Source organism: Pagrus pagrus (genome assembly GCF_965226575.1).
Source record: "Pagrus pagrus genome assembly, chromosome: 10".
In the NCBI taxonomy this organism is placed as follows: Eukaryota; Metazoa; Chordata; class Actinopteri; order Spariformes; family Sparidae; genus Pagrus; species Pagrus pagrus.
The window spans coordinates 32,548,946-32,575,486 of record NC_140194.1 but is presented as its reverse complement, the minus strand read 5'-3'; the positions used below and the strand labels follow the sequence as shown (position 1 = coordinate 32,575,486).

General features: G+C 40.1%; 1 protein-coding gene across 1 annotated transcript in view; it reads left to right on the top strand.

Moving 5' to 3' along the window:
- Positions 1 to 26,541, top strand: part of pard6a (par-6 family cell polarity regulator alpha) — a 50,492-nt gene that overhangs the window by 14,882 nt on the left and 9,069 nt on the right. Inside the window, exon 3 of the mRNA XM_084364747.1 lies at positions 21,460 to 21,749. Coding sequence (XP_084220873.1) covers positions 21,460 to 21,749 — 290 coding nt within the window. The remainder of the gene's footprint in view (positions 1 to 21,459; positions 21,750 to 26,541) is intronic.

Here is a 26,541-nt window from a genome sequence, read left to right as displayed (position 1 = left end):
AACAGCTGAAATAAAACTCAAGATTTGTACTGTAATGTGTTATGTAATATTCTTTGTGTTAGAATTAATATTATAAAATTGGTATCGAAAAAAGTATTGTTCAGGAACCGGTATCGAAGTGAAAGTATCAGTATTGGTACCGGTATCGAAATTTTTTGATTGATACCCAGCCCTACCAGTAAGCAATTGTAATGTAGCCTTATAAAGCTTAACAGTGCGACCACCAGAGGTGCTTGCTGCAGCTGCTGTCCAGCCCGGCGCACACACAGAGGTCTCTGTGAGAGCTCTCCCGTTATCTCCAGGTAGAACAATTATTGTAAAACACTAGCAGTATGGCTATTTTAATCTTAAGTCAAATGCAAACAGCAACGGACAATGAACAAGGCTCAAAGTCAATGCGCAAATAGATTAATAAATCACTGGACAACACTGAATAAAACTTTGTGTTAACTTATTGACACTTTCCCTGCTCTGACTCAGGCTCTTTTTTAAAGATGAATGTCCACACATCCGTATTTCTGTATGCGTTGAGTTGTGTTGCTTTTGCAAAAAAAACCAAAAACAACTTCATGCTGTAGCAATGGCATTTATCCTGGGGGTGTGATTTATACAAAGGTAGAAACAACTTGTACTTGTGCTGCATGTACACGCCAAAATAATAAAGAATTTCTCGTTTCACAAAGAGAAGTTTCTCCGAACTCAACAACTCACAAAATTGCATGATTTTTTGGTCTGGGGATATTGCAGTTGCCAGTTAAACAGTGTGTTCTTATTCAAAATATTCATTTGAAAACAGGCACTACCATTTTGTTGCAACTTTCCTCCTGATTTTGAGTGGAATAAGTGGCTTTGTGTAAATTATGGCCCTGAAATTACAAAGTACAGTAGACGAGAACTTTACAATCATGTTTCTCTTAATCAGTTAGTTATGTTTTCCATGGCATATTGGAATAGCTGGTGAAGTATTTCTCACTGATACAGTTCTCAGATGGTGAGCCAAAGGAAGATTCCCTTTGCATCCTGTTGAGGCAAAGGTACAGATTATGAGCTTTGTGTTGCAGATATACCTGTATCCAGAAATGTAGTGTGTGTGTATGTGTGTGTGTTCGTGTAAGGGAAATAGAGCAGGTGGAGTGAAAGAATAAAAACGATCGGAGGGAGGGGGGGTATCTTCATCCTGCCAGAGAGTACCACAGAAATGACTTTTCAGAAATAACACCAGTACTGCCACAGTTGCTGACATACTTGTGTACGTCAAGAATGAATGTAAGATTGAAATAAATGTATTTATATAATGTTCCAGTGAGTGGCTTTCACAGCCGTCTGAAATCTCTTGAGCTATGGATGGAGCTGTCTATAGACAACTAAAAATGTCTATGATACAATATGATGAGAGGAGGAAATCAAATATTTATTCACAAGCAGCAAGATGCAGAGATAGAGGGAAGGAGAGAGAGAGTGAGATAAACAGAGAGCTGGAGAGGATGAGGTTTTCTGTCTGCAGCTCATACTCAGTCTTCTGTCTTGCGAATGCTGTCATCACGATAATTCATCTAATGAGCTGAAACGAGTCAAATTGGAATTAATTGCTACAGTAGGACTTGTTACATAAGCAAGACAGTTAATGTTGTCTGTGGTGCTTCAGCACTACAGTCGCAGAATATGCACATTGTTCTGACTGGAAATGTAGGGAAGAGAAGGAGATGTGGTGTTGGAAGTGATACAGAGAAATTCTATTGTAGGTAGTTACTAACGTATTAATAGTAGTAGTAAGTGTCCAAATTTTGTTATTGTAACTGTAAAACTAGTTGTACATCCAGCAGCCAAGTGGAGATCTCTATTCATGTAATCTGATAGGTAACGATTTTAAAGATTGTGATCCAAATATTGAAAGTCTGCAATACAAACCAACAATATTTGATTGTGTCAAGCTATACAATCAGACACATTTAAAAACATTTCTTGTATGTAATAAACAAAAGGGATACAGTGACATGTGAAAGGGTTTTAACAGAGATAGCACATGTGTTGTAAAAGCAGAGTTAGCAGTGACGACTGCAGCACAATAATAACACAAGCTTTTTATTTCAGTAATGAAGTCATCAATGACCGACTGTTGCATTATCTGACTGTACTGATTGTAGTTGAAAAGTGAAGAGGCAGACATTAACTACAACAAGCTGCTTTCTAAACTTTTTTCTGTTGTTGCATAGCCCAAAGGGAGTTACCAAGCAGCAGTTACCAAGAGAAATTGCTATCATTTGGCACCTTTATCATTAATTCACACAGACCCTGATCTAATAAGGTTTTAACACCAGCCTGAGTGATCCAATCATAACCCAGATAGCAAAATTGTGCCAGACACCCTCATCTGGTCCACATACTGCATAGAATGATCTCACTTGGGCGGTCCACTCCTGTTTGCTTGTGGCTCAGGTCTAGCTAACAGGAGTGGGACTCCTGGATCAGTAGGAGGCATTACCCATCACTCCTCACCACAGAGGCCACGACACAATTACAGACCACAGCAATGAGGAAAACTTTGCCTGGGCCCTTGAATCCTGTGTACCCGAAGACAAACAGCTGGCCGGTGTTGGCTTTGGTGCTCTGGTTATGGCTTGACTGATTCATTTGAAAGGTCTGTTCAGATTCAAGATAAATGGGTTCATGACAGAGAGGTGACTGGTTCATGTATCCATGTAGAGGACTGCCCTGTAAAAAACCTCAAACTTAAAATTGTTGAATGAAAACCACTAAAACATACTGGCAATCTGATCCAACATGGAAATCCATTCTGCCTGTTGTAGCTTCTTCTTCTTCTCATTTCACAGAGGACATTAGTTGAGTAGGCGGTCCTTCAGTGTGGCTCCGAATGTAATAGACTTGCATTTCTTATATGCTCATGGCAGAGGCTGCCATGCAAAGTACCAACCTGCTCTCATCTGGATGACCGGCTCTACTGCCTGAGCTACAGCCACCCCTGAATGTGATCTGAGTGATCAGATCTCTCATACATCCCCAATGTATCTTTGTGGAATGATAGGACTCTTCTGCATTCACACATGCACTCGATATATTTTTTTTTAAACAAGTGGCTGCTCCAAACAGATTCCCCAGACAGCTTTTCTTACCAGAGTCACTACCTCAGGCATGCAAACTCCTCACCTTTCGGCGAAATTCGCCGTTTTGATTTCAAAATAGGTCATCTACGAGATTCGTGTAGATCTGAGGAGAAAGTTTTTTTTTGTTTTTTTTGGGGGGGGGGTCTAGGCCTGTCACAATTATTACATAATCGGCTGATAGCGATTATTTGAGCTGACCGCGATCATTTTGCATAATCGTCAGATTCCACAATCAATGGAATTCTAGTCCAATGTGAAAGGCCGCATAAACATGCTTGGATGGAAACATGGTGTTTTAAGAGTAGCGTGGCTCCTTTAAAAGTAGCGAGTGGTGAAGCCAGAGATAGAGAGACGGTGGCTGGGCTCAGAGCTGACAGGTGTGAGTGATGGAGAATAAAAGAAATTAACAGTAAAGTTGTCTAGTAGTAGTAAATGTACAGTTTAGGTTTCTGTTTGTCTCTGAGTAAATACTGAAGCTCCTCAGGACCCAGGAAAGTTCCCGTGTCTTGCTTCCCAGCTGCTGGGTAAAGTAAGGGAGGAGCTAGGCTAACGGTTAGCCCCGAAGTTAGCATCAACTTCGGCCCTGGAGGCAAACCAAAGTCTCCGCTGTGCTTCCCGACCACGATCTAAGGCTGAAGCAGGAACGGTTAACTATGGAAATGAGGAGAACATTACTCGCCCGGCCTCGTCGGCATGCAAACAGTAATCAGGAGTAAATGCTAAACGTCAGTGATAGACTCGGGTGCTGAGCTCTCATCCAGCGCGTGTGCTGGCTTGGCAGCGCGCAGCATGTGCCCAAGCTTTCTCCCCCTTCTCCACCTCACATGAGATGGGGAGAGAAGTCACCCCCTCCCAGGTGGGCTGCTTCTCCAAAATAAACCAATAGCAAAGCCCGTTAGAAGGCGTAGCACGTACGAAATAGAAGTAGAGTTAAACATCAGTTTAGAGTACAAACTTAATACGAGTAATTATTGTAATATAAACAGGATCAAATTTGATCTTTTTCTCTGCTTGCTATGCCTGAACATTGATTACCATCTCCCAAAATGCAGTGGAAGTCTGTCATAATAATAGATAATAAATAAACTACTATTAAGTGATTTTCGTCATCTTGTTTTGTCTTGTACAGGCTTTAGGGCTGAGCTGGTCTTTTGTGCAATTTCTATATGCCTATTGTCTTTAACCTGCTGATACAATGCATTGGTAAATAATACATTTTTAAGTTAAACAAATCTTTCAATTTTCTCTTCAGAGTAGTCCAGATTGATACATTTAACTGCTAAAATCGATAAAATTTTCTTACGGGGGGGCATACCCCCGGACCCCCCTAGTTGTACCCAGTTTTCTCTATCCACGCAATGTTCTCACCTTTTTCTCCCCTAACCAGTTTGCATGCCCCTACTTTGCGTGTATGTTTGTTTTTGATGTACACAATGTAAAAAGATCTGAAAGGATTACATAGGGAGGTTGATGTCTAATACAATGTATGACTTGCATCCATCTGCATCAGTACTGCAGGGTTAGCCTGGCTAGTACTGTCATGCTGCAGTGGTAGCCATGGTAACAGTTCAACACAAATATTGTGCTAGCAGTCTCATGAATATTATAGGTGTATCACTACCACAGAACCGGCTGTAGAAGGACCACTTTGGAAGTTGTAGTAACGGTTGTGTGTTATCATTACAGCTTAGGGATGGGCGATATGGCCTAAAATCCATATTGCAATATACATTGCAGCCTCTTCGATAACGATATATATCACGATATATAAATTATACTAGAACCATTTCAGAACAGGTTACATAGACCCTAAGGAAAGCCAAACTGCTTAATGTGTTTTTTTTTTTAAAAGAAAGAAACGTAATATGTCGTTTTGAGAACATTAATTGTGCAAAACTGTAATTATACAACATAATGTTGCAGATAAATAAAATTCAAGTACACTAGCTGCAGAAGCTTTAACAAAGAAAAAGCTTAAAGTATTGGGTTTCTTTCCTTTAGAGCAAACCATTCTAAAAGGCACTACACTTACCGGCAACCCCCACCAGCTGTGTTTTGAGTCCGCCACGGCGCAGCTCTGCCGAACAGCTGGAGTTAGGAGACCGAGGAGTTCCCGCGATAATTACATAATCACGCATGACCACAGTTATACGTATGTGTTATAAACACAACAAAGGATTAGAAGAAGAGCTTGTATTTGACTCTTTTCTGAGTTTTTTGTGCTGGCATCAACACGGAGTGTTTTATTTTGAAAATTAATGGGATGTCATGTTGTTGTTGTTTCGTGTCTGACTTCCTGTCTGCTCCATGCTGAATTCGGCTGAATTGCTGTGCTGTGCTCCGGCATCCGCCAGATAAAGAAGTCCTGCGAGCTGGGACGCAGCAGACACGCAGCGCAGCGGACCCGGTGGAAGTTAACAGATAGACTAGAGTGAAACCTATCAGCTCCGCTGCCGTGGCAGAGCCGTAACGCAGCCGTAACGCAGCTGTAACCCCCAGATTCCACTGGATACGGTACAGCTACGGTACAGCTGCGTTACGGCTCCAGTACGATTTTGCTCCGTCGTTCTCGTCCGGCAACCCCCACCAGCTGCGTTTTGAGTCCGCCACGGCGCAGCTCCGTTGATCAGCTGGAGTTCCCGCGATAATTACATAATCACACACAACCGCAGTTATATGTATGTGTTATAAACACAACAACACGAAGTGTTCCCGACCGACGGATTAGAAGAAGAGCTCGTATTTGTCTCTTTTTTGTGTTTGTATAAACACGGAGTGTTTTATTTTGAAAATCATCCGGATGTCTTGTTGTTGTTTCGTGTCTGACTTCCTGTCTGCTCTGTGATAAATTCGGCTGAATTGCTGCGTTGTGTTGCGGTGTCCGCCAGAATAGAAGTCCTGCGTATCTGATCCGCAGGACTGCCGGAGCTGGGATGCAGCAGACACGCAGCGCAGCTGACCTGGTGGAAGTTAACACATAGACTAGAGTGCTACGGATCAGCTCCGCCGCCGTGGCAGAGCCGTAACGCAGCCGTACCGTATCCAGTGGAATCTGCGGGTAACACAGCGGACAGCCATTACTATTACAGCTGCATGGTAATGGAATAGTTTGTCTTCACGTGATTCTGATGTCACATGAAGTTCAAATGGCAGAAGTAAAAAGCAGAATGGACTAGAAGGACAAAAGGTAGTTAGTTATCTTTGCGACTTATCGTTGTTCATTTATGGGGGTACCCACTTCCTGCCCTCTATCTATGAGAGGTGTAGCGTGGGTGGAGCTGAAGAGAGCCTAGTTAGTCAAACAAGCCCAACTAGCTGGAAGCTACAAAGCTAGCCAAGGTAAATTTTCGCATTTACTTTTTGAGATTATCTTTTTTCATTTTTGTTCTATTTTCGTTTATTTTTTTTTTATTTTTAAAATGATCATTTCTTTCTTTTCCCTCTCTTCCTATTCTGTGATTTTGCCTGTTTTATCACTTTTGTTCCTTGTACTTGTAATAACTCATTTTGAATTTTTGTGTTTTTACATTTTTGCGTTCTTCCTTCTTGTTTTAACTCACCTTGACTAGACTTCCTTGTGAATGCATTCTAGTCATTTATCATGCAAGAATCCAACCTGGTAACCTTTCAGTGCCACAGTAGTAACTGTAAATTGTAACTGTTTTTTTAGGATATGGCCTGAATTTTAGTTTAAAACATTCAAATAATTAACTAACGGTATCAACAGAATATGAAGAAACAACGGTCTTGACGTCATGTCAAAGACATTGGTGTACTATGTTGCAGAGTTGTCTACTGAAGTTAGCATGCTTAACCAGCTAGCCCCAGCCTGTCCTGTCGTATAATACCATTTTTTTACTTCAAGGTAATATAATGATATCTGACGTAGTTTCAACTGGCAGATATATGTCAGCTTTTAGTCTAGTGAATAAATAATAATAATAATAGTAATAAACAAAATAAACTCACAAAATGTAAGGAAATTAAATACTGTTTTCTACTATTATTTTCCTTGCCAAACAGAAATACTGAACACCTTCTAAATTCAGGTTTTCCTCTTATACCAAATTAAGATGAGCTTAATTGTCTTGTTAACTGATTTTCAAAACACACTTCATTCAAACTGGACATAAACAAAATAAAGAGCACCAGCACAGGCTTGGTCTGACTTTCTACAAATACCTCTGGTTTGGTCTAAATAAATCCGGAATTCCTGTTGAAATCCTCAAGATGCAAAACTATTTCGGCTCTTTATTTTTTCACCTGCTAATGATGCCAACTCTCTTTCTATCCGCACCTGCTGTCCCCGAAGTCATAGTCCTGGTCAGACCCCCTTTAATTTATGTTTGCTATTCCTAATTCGATGTCCAGCCATATTCGCTCTGCATGTTCTTGGAGCTACCTTCAAATTCTGTCCATATTTGACAAATTACACTTTAACATCTTGCCTCCTTACTTAATGTATTCCCTGTTTTACCTGGTGCACAATGAAATGTTATGATTATGTAAACCAGTGGGTAGAAAATACAGCATCTTAAAGGAAAGCGTGATTGTTTTCTAGTTGTAGTTGTAGTTGTAGGTGGTAAGGGTAATACCATACCCTCACAGCAGGAATTGTGCTCTTTGTGTCACTCTTTACTGTAAGCACAAGCTTATTGCAGACCTTTACTGGATTCAGCCATATGGCAGCCCTTAGGGCTCCAGATGGTGGGCACTAAAGAGTGAGGTCACTGTTATAAACACACACACACATGCACACACACACACACACTATGGGGGGTTGAAACTGGGCCGCCCATAAGGGGGATAAAATGGGACAGCTTTCTCTGGCCCAGCCACTATAGGAGGGCCTGTGGAGGTCAGCAATAATCATCAAACTGTAAGGCAAGGAATCTCTGTCTGCTTTTGGTGCAATTTGGACACACGAAAAATTCAATATTAATACATTTTGAATAAACAGCGAACACCGAACTGTGCAGCAGCAGGGGTGCTCAACTAATTTCATTGAGTGAGAAACACACATACACATTAGGAGCAGCAGACAACAGTCGGAGTAGGGTTACGTATTTCAGCTATGGGCAAGGCGAAATGGCTCGCTGGTGCCCCCTAAAATGATGCCCCTGAGAGTACTTTCAGCTTCATGTATGAAATTTTGTACATGCGTATCGCACCTAGACCTACAAAAACGTCTCTTGGTACCGTGACCTAAATCCAACAGGAAGTCGGCCTTTTTAATTTTAGTGCAAATTTTGGGTGATTTGCACATATACCTCGATGTGCCATGAAACAGAAAATTGCTATAATTCGATTATACATTGTGGAATTTGCCCCAAACTTCACACATTTGATTACAGTCCCGTCCTGAAGAAAGAAACAATAATATGTAACAGTCATAGAGCCCCCTAGTGGCAACAGGAAATGGCATGTTTCTCTACCTCTATGTACTCCTGCTAGAAGGTTGACCAAATCTACCTCAAATTTGGTCAGCAAATCCTTAACGCCTTGATGATGGTATGTAGTGAAGATTGTGGCCCCTCATGGGTAGGATTGGGTACTGTTCACATTTGAACCAATACCACTTCCAATACTGCTTCCGATACTGGTACCTGGAATTCGATACAGGTACTTAACACTACCCTTTTTCGGTGCTTAACTCTCTCTCTGATAACAAAAGTATAATTTCACTTCTTACCATGGGAACCATGGGACATAGTTAAAACATACAGTATACTTCCAGAGACAACATATCATGAGTCATATTCGGTCTTTTTTCAGCAGTATCAGCTATACTGCATACACAACTGGTAAATAAAATCATTTTTGAAGTCAACTGCTTCATTTAGTTGTTCTTGCTGTTTGCAGAAAATAATAAATATAATGAGCTCTTAGGCCTAAATAAATAGATCCCCTGATAACTGCACAAATGTGATCCTTTAAATGAACATCTGTCAGTTATAAAATTTAACTTGTAAACTGTCCTTTTAAACCCCTTGACTAGACCTCATAAAAGTGGAAAACAAAATGTAAACTGCAATGAATGAAAATAAATACTTTATGAAGTTAGCTCAACAAGATAGTGCTATGAGAATAAAAACAATAGAAAACATCAAGATATAGGCTACATGTGTTTCAGTTGCCCTCTCCTGACACTCAATGTCTCCACTATAGGTGGCTCTACTTTAAACCTATTGGGAATTTTGAGTTTTAATTTTGACCCTTTGAGCTTGCTCAGTGTTAAAGCTACACAGTAGCAGATTGAGTTAACAATGTGAAGTCAGCAGTTATTAGTTAGTTCCCGGAGCGCATTAAATACTTAATATACCTGCAAATATGAGCAAACATCGTTTTATGTCAAGTATGTGAATTAAAACTGACCATTAACAAATATACTTTTATCACTGTCGCAAGCTAACCTCTGCCAACGCATTAATGGGAATTCCCATTATGTGGTAACATAGAGCTAACAGGCAAAGCACTTAAATATAGTTATATAAAATCGAACATAGCATATAACATACACTGTTTTAATAAACTATACAGCATGCCATGTGCCATGGGGGCGGCTGTAGCTCAGTGGGCAGAGCAGAAGGTCGCTGGTTCGAACCCCAGCTCCCCTGGGCGGAACTGAGCTACATGCCGAAGTATCCTTGAGCAAGATACTAAACCCCAAAACTGCTCCTGGTGTGCAGCTGGCACCCTGTGGCCAGAAGGGCCCTGCGATGAACTGGCGACTTGTCCAGGGATATACCCTAGCCTCCGCCCATAAAAAACTGGGATTGGCTCCAGCCACCTCGCAAATCCCCGAAAAGGGGGGGATAAAGCGGCAACATCTCCCGCGACTTTCACGGATGAGCGGCAAAAAGAAAATGAGATGAGATGAGATGAGAGATGAGCATGCCATGTCCAAGTGCTGTATTGTAGGGAACTGGGTGTGTTTAATTTTCTTAAAGACATTTCACCGCTCATCCAAGAGGCTTCTTCAGTTCTAACTAACTGGAGAGGAGTTGGCTGGCTTTTAAACTCTGTGTGGGTGTGTTCTTATAGAGTTGTTAAGGACACGTGTGAGCTCTGAGTTTCAGAGTCGTTAGGGCCACTTGTGGGTCATTGACTTAACCGGCCTTCAGGTGGGTTGCTAGGGCTAGGTGAGCCCAGGTGTGAATGGTTAAGCTGTCTGGGGAGGGAACTTAGTACTGCATTGTAGGTGGGTGATTAGTAATGTCAGAGGCCACCTCCTCTGTTCAAAGATGGTGGTTTGACATATATGGATTATTTTACTCTTCTTTTAAACCATTTGTCTTCTCTGGCCAAGATGTTTACATTATTGTCCTTCTGTGTTGTTAGTAGTAGTTCCTAGTTCCTTTTTATTTTGTAGGTCAGTGGTGTGTTTTTAATAGAGATAACGTTCCAACCCTGACATAGTAGGTTTTTTGTAGGTTTTACAATATATGTGTATATTAGAGCTGCAACAATGAATCAATTAATTGATTAGTTGTTAATTATTCAGTTGATCGCCAACTGATGTGATAACCAATTAAGTGGTTTGAGTAATTTATAAAGAAAAGTCAAAATTCTCTGATTTGAGCTTCTTACATGTGAAGTTTTTCTTTTCTCCTCTCTGACGGTAAACTGAATATCTTTTGATTTTCAACAAAACAAGACATTTGAGGAAGTCAACTTGGGCTTAGGCAGGAAACACATCCACATTTGTCATATGTTTTCTGACACTCAATAGATAAACAACTAATTTAATAGTCAAGAAAATAATTGACAGATTAATAAATGATGAAAAGAAAAAATTTGTCTGTAAGAAATCTGCTTTTTAACCCCCTGAGGGATTTTACTATAGAGTAAAAGCAATGTGATCAGTGTCAGTATCAGAAATCAGCATCACATCGAGAATGGAATAACCCTTTAAACCTTTTGACCCATGTCATCCAGCCTGTTGAACACACAGCAGTGATAAAAGAAGCTGCCAGTGTACAGTACATCACTCATATGGTTCCCTGGTATTTTTAATCCACAGTATGTCTGTGTGTGTATGTTTGCATGTACACTGTTAAAGGCAGCTGATAACTCAAAAAAGCAGACAAAAAGAATCATCTGCTGCTGAACAACAACAATGGGATTATAGATTGAGATTAAACCTGTCTGTGTTTAATCTGTTTAAATCTCAAACAGAGATCCTGACCCTCCACAATATGCTCTGACACAGAGGTTTTTATAAGTCTTCTACAATCCTTTGGTATTAATCTTTAACCAATCAGGCATATTAGTGAGGGCTGCAGTCTTAGGGAATGTGTCAGCATGGGAAAGGATGGTAGTTTGTAGGATACACATATTCGGATGGGACGAAATAAAAATTATACTCTAATATTGTTATGAAAATTAGATAAAAAGCTTTTACATGCAAGAATTACATATCACTAACATATGAGTTAATAGTATCATATTATACATTGAATCCTTTGCCTGAACATACCTCAAAAACCCAAAGTAAGCCATTTGAGTACCATAAAATTCTCAAACCATGGCTTAAATTTACCTCAACTAAAGAGAAAACCAAAGCTTTTTTTGAAACTGGTTTATTTAATAGACAGGCAGCCTTTTTTCCAATTTTCTTTTAAAATCTGAATGCAGCAGTTTAATCTTTTATAAGATTTTAAATAATATTTGAGAAAGAATATGATTCTTTTATATATATTAATAACTCAAACCCTGTCGGTGCCCAAGAAGTAAAATTAAATTGCTTAAAATCTACAGTAAAAGCGACCTAGCCAACAGGCTTAAAACAAACCTAGTTAAGATAGCGGGAGTTGCGAGTCGTACCTCGTTCATCTCTACAAACAATTGCAGGCACGTATAAAATACCATGGGACCACACTAGGCTTGGGCGATTGGACAAATATATCGCCCATTGGCTGAGTCCATCACGGTTGGTTTCATTTTTGGCGACTTTTGTCATTTTATTTTGCTTAATTAATGGTCTGCCTCGACAGAATTCAACACGGTACATATAGTTACATAATTAATATGTAGAGCACAATTCAAAGTGTTTGCATATACGAACTGCCAGCTTCACACATGATTTCCGACGAGTCTTTCAGAAAATGGCGGAGCCGAAAGTAACATTAATTCAAAAACCACATTTGAGAACTACATCAAAAAAAGATGTGCAGTTGTGCACCCCGATCGTTGTAATAGGACAGGTATGTTATCCTGATCTCCCACCTGTTTGCTCCGAGGGAGCCGCCTGTCTCGGTGTTAGCCTGGCGTGCTCTTCAGGATGATGTATTCGCAAATTAGACGGCAAATTACCTGACTTGTGTCTTTGGGCTTGCTGGTTGTGTCAGGTCTAAATCCAAAATAATTCCAAATATGGGATTTTGTGTTCTTTTTCGCAACAAGCTGTTCCTCCATTGCAGTAGCCTGAGACCTCGCCCCCTGCGTCCGCAAAGCACGCTAAACTTTTTTGCTGCATTCATGTGGTGTCGGAAGATCCGAGTTGCTTTTCTGACATGAGGTGGCGTTCATGTGAATTATCCCATTCTGAAAGTCATTTTTACATTTTTTCCGACATCACATGAATGCAACATCCCCCCTCTTTTTTTTTTCTCCACCACACACAGAACTGCTGAATATATCGGCAACCGCCAGTTGATGGGCTGACGGTGGCCGGTTGAAAATTTTGAACATATCACGCAACCCTAGACCATACAGCCATCATACAGCTCAGGAAGGCTGCTACTAGTAATGTAGTAAAAACAAGTCTTACATCGATTTAATCTGAAATGCCACTCAGAAAGGAAGACGCCACTGCTCCAAACCACCATACAAAACATTTTTAATGAATTTTAAATGAATTTAAACATTCAATTAAACATTTTAAATGAATGAACCACTTAAGCCTTTTAAATGGAATAAAGAAAAATCTAATTTCATGAATTTTCCAGATTTTTAGTAAAGTTTTAACATTTAACTGAATTTTAACATTTTTAATTTTGTATTATCCTTTTGTATCTTATACTTTTAATTTTTCAAACTCAAAATTAAATATTATTTTAGCACAAACTCATTTAACAAAAAATCAATAAAGTCAATGCTGCAATGTGTTCCTTAACCAATCTACACAGCAGTTAAACATAAACTTGAACATATTAAGCAGCATTACAAACACCATGAAAGTAAATAAAACATTTCACCGACCATTGGCATCTTTGGACTGAACCTATGAGTGAACTTGGAGCTTCTTCTCTCTGAAGTTTTTGTCTGGATGACTGAGCTCCATGTCTTCACAGGTGCTCCAAATCAGTGACAATGACTGATCAGGTAACAAGCAGCCAGTTTGCTGCTGCTGGTGCACTCTGGGAAGTGTAGTTCTTTGAGACCCATTCCTGAGATTCAGCTCAACACAAATTGTTGGTAGAATTGAAAAAGCATGTGTAAGCAAGCAGGCCTAGAAAACCTGACTCAGTTACACAAGAATAGGCCGAAATTCCAGCAACTCATTATGTGAAGCATTTTATAAATGGAATCATGTTCAATATAATTTGGCTTTTTTGACAAAAAACCTCCTGAATGTCAAAGTGAAAACAGATTTCTACAAAGTAATGTCAGTTAATTAAAAATATATCATGTAAAATAAGTGATTGCACAAGTATTCACCCCCTTCAAGTCAGTATTTAGTAGATGCACTTTTGGCGACAATCACAGTGTGTGTGGATAGGTCTCAATCAGGATTGCACATCTGGACACTGCAATTTTACTCCATTCTTCTTTTCAAAACTGCTCAAGCTCTGTCAGATTGCACAGGGATTGGGTATGAACAGCCCTTTTCAAGTCCAGCCACAAATTCTCTATTGGATCGAGGTCTGGGCTTTGACTCGGCCACTCCAGAACATTCACCTTGTTATCTATGAACCTTTTCTGTGTAGCTTTGCTGTATGCTTCGAGTAATTGTCTTGCTGGAAAATAAATCTTCTAAGTTGTAGTTCTCTTGCAGACTGAATCAGGTTGTTCTCCAGGATTTCTCTATATTTTGCTGCATTCATTTCACCCTCTACCTTTTCAAGCCTTCCGGGGCCTGCTGCCGAGAAGCATCCCCACAGCATGATGCTGCCACCACCATGCTTCACGGTGGGGATGGTGTGTTTGTGGTGATGTGCAGTGTTTGGTGTCCATCAAATATAGTATCTAGTCTGATGGACAGAAAGCTCAGTTTTGGTCTCATCAGACCAAAGAACCTTCTTCCAGTTGACCTTGTAATCTCCCACATGCCTTTGGGTGAACTCTGTTGAAGATTTAATGAGCTTTCTTCAACAGTGGCTTTGTCTTTGCCACTACCATAATCTTACAGATTACTAATGAATTCCTTTGTGTGGAAAGAGAACTGGCCTCTACTTAAAGGGGTGTAATTTGATTTCTCAATAATATTTGAATTACAAGCGCTTGCATATTGGAAACGTTCTCGTTCTGTTGTCAATATATGAGACATATCATAAGAACCAACGGAAGCAATAAGAGCTTGTAAGATGAATTAATCATATAATACAGAGTAGGGTTGTCACGATACCAGAATTTCAGTAGTCGATACCAATACCTGTGAATTTCCACGATTCTCGATACTAATTCGATACCACAATTTAAAAAAAAACAACAGAACCCATGTACTTTTAAATTCACTAATTTATTGAAAACTGCTTCAAACTGTCAAGTATTTAACACCACTGTACTTCAACATCTTTTTGCACAGAATTTAAATTGCAGTACCAGCTGCCAACTGCCAAAAGGTACTTTTAGTTTAAATAACATAAGGTAAGAGACTGTGAGACAGTATCTCATCATGTCACCTTACGTATAATGACGCAGACCGTACCGTTACATTACGTTAAACATCTACATGAGGGAGCGACTGAGCGAGAGTAGAAGCCTGCGCCCCAGCTGACTCTCATGCCCAAATGACGGAACGTAGGCATATTCAGGTTAACGTATGACGTGACACAACAGTGATAGTAAACGGAAACTCACTCGAAACTCACTTGAATTCTCTAAACAAGTCGGGGTGCCTGTCTTTGAGGTGTTTGGCCATGTTTGACGTGCTTCCTCCTTTCGTTTGAAAACTTCTGAGGCACTGTTTGCATGTCGGCTTGTTTGAGTCTAGAATTGCTCCGTATTCATCCGCCTCAAATGCAAAATATTTCCACACGCGACTCTTGGTACCTGTCTTGTCGACGAGCCGCCGTGTTGTGCTTTCACTCTCACTTGCTGAAGCCATTTCTTCTAAGACGGCAGGTTTCCTTCTTCAGCGCCGCTGACTGCTCTGTGCTGCTCACACGCGTATACTGCCCCCGTCAGTTCTTCCAAGAATCGACACGGCTCGCCGAGTGAAAAGTTGTATATTCGGTTCTGACGTTACCAGAAAAAGCAAGTATCGTATTATTTTTTTCATGTCGGCATCGAATTGGTACCGAAGTATCGGTTCTTGTGACAACCCTAATACGGAGTAACACATAACATAACAAATGCACATTTTCTTATGTTAGCTTAGGATTATACAACAATGGAGCATATCAAACTCAAATCATAAGTAAATCAAACTAGTTAAAATCAAATACACTAATGTGGTACTAGCATTTCCTTATATCATTGTGTTAAAACTCATTCTATAGCAGTGTGGTATCATGTAAATTAGCAGATTTTGAAGCAGTATAGTTTCATAATATCAAAATGATTACATGTTCTGAAACAAAAGATATATTATTGACACATTTAGGTCGATATTTCATTCACCATTCATTCATTTCAGACACTTAGGGTGAATAAGGAGAGGAGCAGGACGAAACACATGTACAGTAGGTACTACTTCGTTGTGGCCGATTCACGATTCTTGTGTTTTCATGAGAAGCAGCAATGTGCCCAAACAACCACCAGGTGGCATCTGTGAGCAGGAGGACGACAACATGCAGCAGCAGGGAGCAGTGACCATGAACGGGGAATGGACAGAGTTGCCTGATTTATGTTTCTGTTCGTTGTTGCTTAAATACAAGAATGTAGCTAATAATACCTCACCCACTCCACACCTCGTTCCAACTCCTTCCTTCAACCTGTCGCTACAGGGTCCCTCTAGCAAGGACAAACTTAGTGAAAAAAATCATTCATCTCATCTGCCATCAACATCACCAACAACTCACTATGAAGCCTTTAAAATGTCTTTTAAGGTCTTATTCTTTGTATTTATATACATAGACGCTTCACTGAGCGCTGAATCGTACGTCGAAGTCATGGAGTGAACTTTATAAAGCTCCTTCTACAAAGTGCTTTAAGTTAAAGCCTCTAATTTACACATTCACACACGAATATGTGCGAATATATCTGGTAAACAGACGTACCAAAAACAATGTCTGTAACGTTCTCTGACGATTATAAACGTTAACTACTCCTTATATGTTTAGTAAACAGGTAGGCAAAAAAAAAAACACATATGTAGCCTATTTTTCTAATGTTTTTATGTGTTTACAGCTGCCAATGTATGTAACTCTGTTACTGTGATGATAAATATCGAATCTATAATAACCAGATCCTGACATGTAAATGTGATGTCTGTGGGAATAAAAAGCACTGATAATTAGCCTACATTACATTTTACATTTAACTGATTTTGATGAATCGTTTTTATATCCAGTGACTTTAACTACTAAAAATGACATAATGTAATAATGTAATTATCATAGCTGCAGGGCGAGAGCAGGCAGTTCTTGAGGCGACTCAGGGGAAACGAGTGGATGTGGGTTCCTCGGAACTGACCCCCTTTCCACGAGAGCGGCTAAGCCTTGAGCTGGACATACTGAGGAATGTGTGTAGGGGACGAGAAGTAAGCACCATCCAGGGTGTGTCCATCCTGCAAACCTTGCAGCCCCAAACCCGCTCCATGCTGTCGGAGGTGGAGAAGCTCATTAAGCTGTGTCTGGCCCTGCCAATATCTGTCGCGGCATCCGAGCGCTCTTTCTCAGCCCTGTGCAGGCTGAAAACCTGGCTGCGCACCATGACGCAGGAGAGACTAACACATTTGACCGTTATGAACGTTCACAGTGACCTTATGGATGAAAGCGATGTCTCGACCCTGCTTAAAATCTTCATCAGTAGGTCAACTGAGAGAAGGTCCACTTTTGGATATGCATGAAAGCCCTGAGTCAGGAGCGCAGACTTTTCTTTTTTTCATTCAAGGGTACAAATAATGCTGTTATGTTCCTTAAATGGCTTGATTTAGTGATCAAAGTTTCATTTTCTTAACAATAAAGATGCCGTGTTCATCCATTCTAGTTCTCTTATAACTGCACGCCATTATAAAATAACTTCAAATCAAATCCTTATTTAAACTAAAAGTACCTTTTGGCAGTTGGCAGCTGGTACTGCAATTTAAATTCTGTGCAAAAAGATGTCGAAGCACAGTGGTGTTAAATACTTGACAGTTTGAAGCAGTTTTCAATAAATTAGTGAATTTAAAAGTACATGGGTTCTGTTGTTTTTTTTTAAATTGTGGTATCGAATTAGTGAGAATCGTGGAAATTCACAGGTATTGGTATTGACTACTGAAATTCTGGTATCGTGACAACCTTAGTCCCTGTATGAGCATCCCTGGGGAAAATGAATACACGTGAATTTGTTGACAGAGCCGGCGAATCACGAAATCGTCTGAAAAAACCTCAACCGAGTGCCAACAACAAGCTAGATTCAGAGATAGCAGTTGGTAGTTTGTTAGCATATAGGCTGCACAGCACATTAGCATGCTAGAATTATTCTCATACCGAGTTGGTTGTAGTGATTGCACCGACTAAGTTACTTCCAAAACACAACGCTTGGCCGTGAATGTGTTTAGTAACATCTAAAAATATAACTACGTTTTCGGGAGTTACTAAGTACAATCGCAAGTTGACGTTGTGTTCAGCGTAATAACTACAACCAACTCGGTATGACAACAGTAAGTAGCATGCTAACGTTACCTCCCGATCCCGATCACACTGTTCAACAATTACGTTGATTATCTGCATGAACTAAGGAATCTGCAACTTTTCAAGACAAGACGTTCACAGTGTTTTAGTAATTTAGTCATCGTCTACAGTCACTACATGAAAACTTGCAAGCTGACGTTGTGTTCGGCGTAATAACTACAACCAACTCGGTACAACAGTAGCTAAGTAGCATGCTAACGTTACCTCCCGATCACACTGTTCAACTTTTACGTTGATTATCTGCATGAACTAAGGAATCCACAACTTTTCAAGACAAGACGTTCATAGTGTTTTAGTAAGTTAGTCATCGTCTACAGTCACTACATGAAAACGTGCAAGCTGACGTTGTGTTTGGTGTAATAACTACAACCAACTCGGGACAGCAACAGTAGCTAAGTAGCATGCTAACGTTACCAATAACAACAATAGCCTGACGTTACCTCCCGACCACACTGTTCAACAATTATGTTGATTATCAGCATGAACTAAGAAATCTGCAACTTTACAAGACAAGACGTTCATAGTGTTTTAGTAAGTTAGTCATCGTCTACAGTCACTACATGAAAACGAGCAAGCTATCGAAACGGACAGCATTAGCTTATCTCCCGGCTTTATTACGGTTATAAACTGTGGACAAATAGAGCCCCAATGAACACAACATAACAACAAATCAACTCAAAGTAAAAGTCGGTAAGATAATAAATATGTATATATGTAATATATGACTTACAAATCCAGTAGCATCTAGGCTAGGTCGCCATCAGTTCTTTCAGCTCGCACCACCGAGTGTAAGCTGGTCCAATATTTATCCATGTCCGGCTCATGTTATATCACTTTCTCTTTTTCTTTTCTTCGCCTCCTCAGACAATACCTTCTTGGCTTTTTTAGCTGGCTTGGCTATGGCGTTGGTTTACAAAAAATCCAAGTAGCTGCTGGCTAAATCCACCGACGAATAAACGCGCCGTAAAGCAGGTCGCACTAGACTTCTTTACGTCCTACCCGCTCTGGGAAGTTACACAGTGCGGTTTCTACTGGCGCGACCCCCCTCAGGCTGCAGAGGCGTCACCGTTCATCCTATTAACCGTTATTCTACCACTTAACTGAGTTTAGAAATATTATTTTAAGGTCGAAAAACTACCTAGTGTTGCTTTAACTAAAGGTACAACCTATACTGAGATTCAAACCCATACTAGCGATGATTCTGCTTACTGAGGGAGCTGCTCTACCAGGGGAGCTATACATCAGTCATAATGCTCTCATGTGTCTTATGGATCACCGACCCGCTGCCCCAGCTGACACACATCAGCGTCTGGACATACGTGCTGCTGTCGTGTCTCCAACCTAAAAACTGATCTTTATACATTTTTTCGTTGAGTAAAAATCCTCTCTGAATTATGGAACTGATAAGAATCATTTCTTAAATGCTTGTATGGACGTTGAAACTTCTGTAGGCTGTGCGTAATTGTTTCTGCCTCCGCTTAGCCGTGGCTGCAGCGAGCGAGCAAAATCACAACCTCAGATGTCTTTAGGGTATCAGATATTATTATAGGCTATTCTTATATTTAAGCAACATCCAGTCAGGCCGTGATATAGGCTCAAGGGGGCGGACTGGGACAATAATTCAGGTCGGCAATTTTACCAGTAAATAAATGTTCCTTAAAAAACAACTAATGTCCATATTTTAGCTCTACTGTAAAACAAAGAAAGCACAAGTGATTATCCAAGGTCACCCAGATAATTAAGGTGTCCCACCTTGACATCTTTCCTCCTTAAGGTCAGAGGTCATTGGGTCTGCATGTGTCTCTGAGCATTCCAACACAGGTACAGAGAGCCTTTCGAATATACTATCAAAATATTTATGAAGGAATTTAGTTTCTTCGCATATTCCTGTGTTTGGCCCGCTACACAGGGTAAGAAGAGAGGAAAGGGAAAGAGACATATGACCATGGTGAAGTGTGAAATTGGAAAATGATATGAATATTGTAATCCAAATATTTATAAATTCCTCTTGCACATGCAGACAGAGTAATCGATACAGATTTACTCAGAGAATAATATTTTTGGACTGAACTGTAGTAATGTTCCTCCAAACAAAAGTGAAGAAAAATATTCAGATGTCCTGTTCCACTTGATTAGATTATGTAGATAAACCTGTTATGGGGCTCTGCAAGTATTTGAATAACCCTATCTTTGCCGTTAGCACCTCTCCCATACCTCTATGTGAATGAGTGCCAGGGTCACGCAAGTAGTTCTTGTAAAGCTTTGAGGTGTGTTTGGGCTCATTATCCTGCTGCAGGAAAGAAGTCAGATCAAGTCATGGCTAGACTAAAGGTTTCTCAGGGGATAGTGAATGGAACTCTAAAATGCTTTCTAGTAACTGGATTAAGTTCCATCTAAAGTACAATCAGGCAGACCCAAAGTTACCTCACCATCAGAAGTTCAATATATCAAGCTTAGTTTTGTGAGAGATAGAAAAGAAACTTCATCACAGATACAGAATTTACTAAATAAAGAACACAAGACTCCAGTCAGAGTCTTCAAGCATGCTGTTTCCCACAACCTACTTGGTTAATTTTGATCAGTTCTGTAAAATTTTGATTTCAGTGAAGGTCTGGAAAGTGCACTGCCAGTGTTCCCTTTAATTCCTTTAATTTTTTACTACAATATCTGCATGTTTAAACTACTGTATGTATGGTAGGTTTAGGCAGCTTAAATCCTTGGTGGTTGTCATGACTTAGTATTAATCCAAGACAGACAGGGAACCTGGCCTTCTAGTGTCAGAGGTTTTGTCTTTGAACTTTGTTCATATGCGACATATATCAATACATGCATTTATAATTTCTATGAGACTGGGCTGGTTTCCAGGATTTGATAGCCCATCGTATTTTCACCTCAAAACAGCTCCATGTTCCCTCAGTACAAACAGAGCAATTTTCATACCTCTGTTATACATGCATATTAAGAGCAGCTTTCAAACATAGTCTTATTCAAATACATTTCTGTTTTAATATTAAAACATTTTAAAAATTGGTATTTGGGGAGTACTATCACTAAGCTATTAGTATTAGCATGCATCCTACTATCATTCAATGTACATACTATGTGGAAGTTTTACCATGGGGAGTGCAACACTGTGTACTGTGTGCTAAAGTTTTGAGTTCATCGCTTCACAACTAAGTCAGTCATCAGGCCAGTTTCCCAGACCATTATAATGTTTTTATAAATTAAATGTTAAAAAAATATCCCATGTTTGTGAATGTTAATTTTTTCAAAAGGCATTGCAATATAAATAATTAACTGTTCTCTCCATCCCTCTGTGTGTCTTCTTTAAGAGGATGAACCTATAGTTTTTGCAACCAACTCCCTCCAGAGGCGTAAAAAGGGGCTAGGCTTAACCGCACTGCGCACCACCGGCTCAGGCTCCACCCACTCAAAGAACAAAGCAGGCCTTATGATTGGCCTGCCACAGAACTTCAGACAGATCTCATCCATTATTGATGTGGACATCCTACCTGAGACACACCGACGTGTACGACTCCACAAGCACGGTACACACAAACCACTGGGCTTCTACATCCGTGATGGGGTGAGCGTGCGGGTGACACCACAGGGTGTGGAGAAGGTGAGATAAATTATTTCATTTGACCAACTTACCATTCTAGATAACATTACACCTTTAAATTTGACAAAATTAATGGTAAATTGATAAATGATAATAATAAATTAAATATATACCCACCCAATATCAACCAATGAGATGCCTTAACTCAGATTTTTTCTGAAAATAGTCACTCTTTAAGAAAAGAACACATACGCAGAGAGAAAAGGAGGGTCATTTTATTTAATGTCAATCTGTCATTTTTCGAAATATTAGGTGACAGTTTAATGTGGAGAATTAAACATTCGATGGCCATTTATGGATCTAATTGGGAAAAAAATTCAAAAATACACATTTTTGGGTTGTCATGAATTATGATGCCAGTGGCCCTAATCTCAGAATTGAATCATTTCAACAGTTTGGACTTTTTACAAAGGTTTATCAGCAAAAATGATATACACTTTGTTTAAAGCAACATTATGTAGTAATTCTTATTATGTTCGAATTGGCGGCCCCCACCGCTTCTTAGTACAAGATAACTGATAATGATCTCCACTTTCTGTAACAATTTTTCAGATGTAATTCAACAATGCCTACTAACTACAAACAAAACTTGGCACGTCATAACAACCTTACGCATGTCTTCACACAACTCTGAGCAGTAACAGCATGCCAAGCTAACATAACCTGAACCACAGACAATAACACCTGGTTATAACATGCTACCAGCTAAACCTCTGCCAAATATGCTGACTTTGCTTATAATAAAAAAGTAGCGTGTTGATAACTTTGCTGATGCAGCCAAACATCAAGCAAATGCACTAACATAAGACATAACTTAGCAAGTCAGCTATTATTACTTATTATTCAACAGCTCAGAGGCTGTCTGCAGCATTTTTATTAAGCAAAAAACAACAAAAAAAAAACAGTCTTAGACTCTTGTCAGTGTCTATTTTTCTTTTCTTAGTTTGCTCTGTTAGCATCCTCTTCAGCCTCTTCACCTGATGTCCGTAGAGACTGGTGAGTTAGGTTCTATTGCCTACTCTGGCCCGGCACCTGAAAATCTCCTCCTCCCAGCAGTCTCAAGCTGCTGCGATAGCGGTGAAACACCAACACTCCCTGGTGGTGCTCCGAGAAGAGTCAGCTAGGCTAGCAGAGCTAATTTGCTATATCACGCAGCAGTTACACGTTGCTTAAAGGAAAGTATTTTAAAATATTGAGGCAGAGCAGCTGCAGCACTTTAGAGGAAAAAATGGAGAACATTTTCTCCATAAAATGTGTTCCAGTTTCACCAGAATCAATGATATTTGGTGCTGTGTGTGATGTACTGCTGTGATATGTGATCCTACCTGCTCACTGAAGTTACAAAGGGCAGAAACAAGCCAAGGAGCAGCTGAGTGGTTGAGAGAAAGACACCATTCTCTCTATTAAAAGTCTCTGTAACTTTGAAGTTGCTATTTTAGGATAAAATATCTACATAATGTTGCCTTAATACTGTTTCTTCAAGTCAATTCACAGTGGATCTTTATCTTCCCTAGACGTAAGAGGGAACATACCTCCTACGATCTGAATGCCTGGCTTTCTCAGTCTTCAAGTGCCCCATAAATGTTCAGTCGGGTTGAGGTCACGTGATTGTGGAGGAAAGTCCTTGACACTCAGGTCTCCTTGGTCTTTTTTGGTCATCAAGTAGTTCTTGTAAAGCATTAAGGTATGTTTGGGCTCATTATCCTGCTGCATTATAAAGTCAGGTCAAGTCATGGCTAGACGTAAGGGTTCTCAGGGGATAGTGTGTTACGGTGTGGTTATTTTTAGCAGAGAATGGAGACAGGAAGTCAGTGAGTAAAGGATTTATTTTACAAACTGATGTCTGGAGGGTAATGTGGAGGAGGAGACCAGACTTGCAGGCAGGCAGGAAGGCAAACAGAACGGCGCTGGAGATTTCTGCAGGAGCCAAAGACAAGGGAATCAGCGCAAAGGCAAAAACGCAGAAAACACAAAACACTCCGAGTGTATAGAAACGGCCGCACTCTGAAGTCACCATATGGGATGCAATAATCTAGCACCGAAGTGGTGGAGAGACCAGGTAGATAAAGCCGGAGGGTGATGAGTTGATCAGATACTGGTGCGCCACTCTGCTGCTGCTGCTGCTGCTGCTGCTGCCACGGCCACAGACACACACACACACACACACACAGAAGGAGCAGGTGAGGGAGAGAAGTAGGGGGGAAAAGCAGATAGGGAGATCAGAACACAGAATAACAGAAAAACAACCAGACTGCCACAGTAGCACCGTGACATAGTGAATGGAACTCTTAAGTACAATCATGCAGACCCAAAGTGACCACACAAGATCAGAAGTTCAAATTTAGTTCCACAAGAGATAGAAAAGCAGTTTCATCACAGACACAGAATTTACTAAATAAAGAACACAAGACTCCACTCAGCAAAAGTCAAAAGAGTGAAGTCAAAAAAAGGCTATCTTGTAGTGACATGCTACACCCTCTGGTTTGCATCTTTGTGGAGAATTCATACTGTAGTAGGATAATGAGCCCAAACACACTTTGTGGCTTTGCAAGAACTACTTGACGACCAAAGACCAAGGAGTCCTGACCTCAACCCCAGTGAACATTTATGGGGGCACTTGGAGACTGAAGGGCAACACCCACGCGCGTGAAGTGCCGCCTCTAGCACCCACAGGAAGTGTCGTGCTGCAGCGCAATTCAAAATATTGCATACCAATATTAAAAACACCTCTATACCCAGTCAGGTTAAACAATACTGCATATATATTGTGTATATTTAATAGACCAATCATTGACTGCCAGTCTTGAGTAACTGAGTAGAGCTCTTGATGTATGCAGGAATGTTGCTACATTTATTTTCTTCAATTTATTGAGGGACTGTTCATAATTTATGAGAATGGAGGAGGTGCTGCAAAACAGGAGATACTGCAAATACTTTTTAAGCACTGGGTGGGAATGTTTTTTATTTTGGCTTAGGGGAATGGTTCATATTTTGAATTTATTTTAAATACATTTTCATTTTTGAAAAGCTTGTTTTACCTCTGTACGACCCAAACATGATGCGCATAATCACCATCATGACTTCTCCCCCAATATGTCAAACATGGAAATCTGCATTGCACTTCGTTTGGCAGCGGTGGGTGTTGCACTTGAGAAAGCCAAGCATTCTGTGACATAACAAGAAGCTTTGTGGAACACTGTCAAATCATGCTAGGATAACATGCGTCATTAGGTTTTGCATAAACTTATGGAGTCAGCTTAAATGCATGCTGTCATTAAAGCAAGAGGGTGACATACCAAATACTATACAGTATGTTCTGAGTATATCACAATTTTAAGTTGAAAATCGATCAAAATGAGCCTTCAATTTAGACAATCGAATCAAATGCAGTATCAACAAGTTTCATGGGGGACCGAGCTGCAGGTAATTTCTATTGATCAATAAATTGCTAGTGACATTAAATACACAGTATGTAGCTCAAGATCATTTATAGTTATCCTGTCCATGGATGAATGTGGTTTTGATGTGGCTTATTTCACTGTCGTTGACATTGTGGCGATGTTAACTGCTTGAGAGAGAGTGTTGTGTGTTGTTGCTGTTGAATTCATGCCCTTTACACTGGAGATTTTGCACAGATACATAATGTGTCTAATTTTCTCCGGTACACAGTCTCTACATCTATTGTAAATGTAGTGGTAACAGTATGTTTAAGTCCGAAACAGAGTGCCAAGTGCTAAATGTGAGCATAATTTCCATTTGGCTCGTACAACTCTGACAATTTGTACTGAAAATCATTTAATAAAAACTCTGCTGAGCGTTCTCTGTCAGGTTTTGGTGTTGTTTATCTCTATAAATGTATTTATGTTTCTGTCCTCTGCCGTCTGACTGTGCCTGAGGTAACATACTCAGAGGGACTTCATGGTGCATTTCTTAAATTCTGTAATCTACATTGCTTCATAGGGCAAAGGATATGTGCGCTGACAGAGACGTCATGGTGCATATATACTGTATATCTATATATTAGGGCTGCCAAAGTTAACGCGACAATAACGCAAATTCCTCTTAATGCCAATACCTTTTTTAACACTAGATTATCGCACGCATGTTTTGACCCTTGGCCCGCCCGTAGTTTGTGAAATCAGGCAGCGATGCAGCAGTAACGTTGTGGATGGCAGCAGAAACAAACCTCCTTGAGCAGAAATGGATAAAGAAAAGGGTCTTTTGAATGGCAAGTTCAGCTTCAAAGCTCTGCCAGATGGTTCTCCCTACAAGAACAAAATTATTTGCATTTACTGTCGATGTGAACTGATTTACCACCGGAGTACGTCAAGTTCAAATACCACATGCTGGCCAAGCACACAGCTGCTGATGCAGAGAGCCCTCCTCCCCCTCAACAAAGGCAGACCACGCTGTATAGTTTGCAGCGGAGACACCTGGACAACTCTACATGAGACAAACCTTCAACAGCGATAGCTAAATTGGTGGCCACAGCTTGCAGGCCGATTAACAATGTTTAGTTAACCTTTACAAGTGTAGAGTTGGACACTACGTTGTGTTAGTATTACTAAGGAATATTTCCGTCAGGTCAGTATGTCCATCTGTTGTTGCTTGTTGGGCTTGAGTCTGCCATGTTATGCTTTCAACATATTTTTTGAGCATGCAGTACCTTTGAGGTTATTCTGGAGAATATTCTGGACAGTATTTGTCATTGTTTTGGATTGTTGCATTAAAAATAAACATACATTTGCATAAAGCAAGCATATATTGTCCACTCCCATGTTGATAAGAGTAT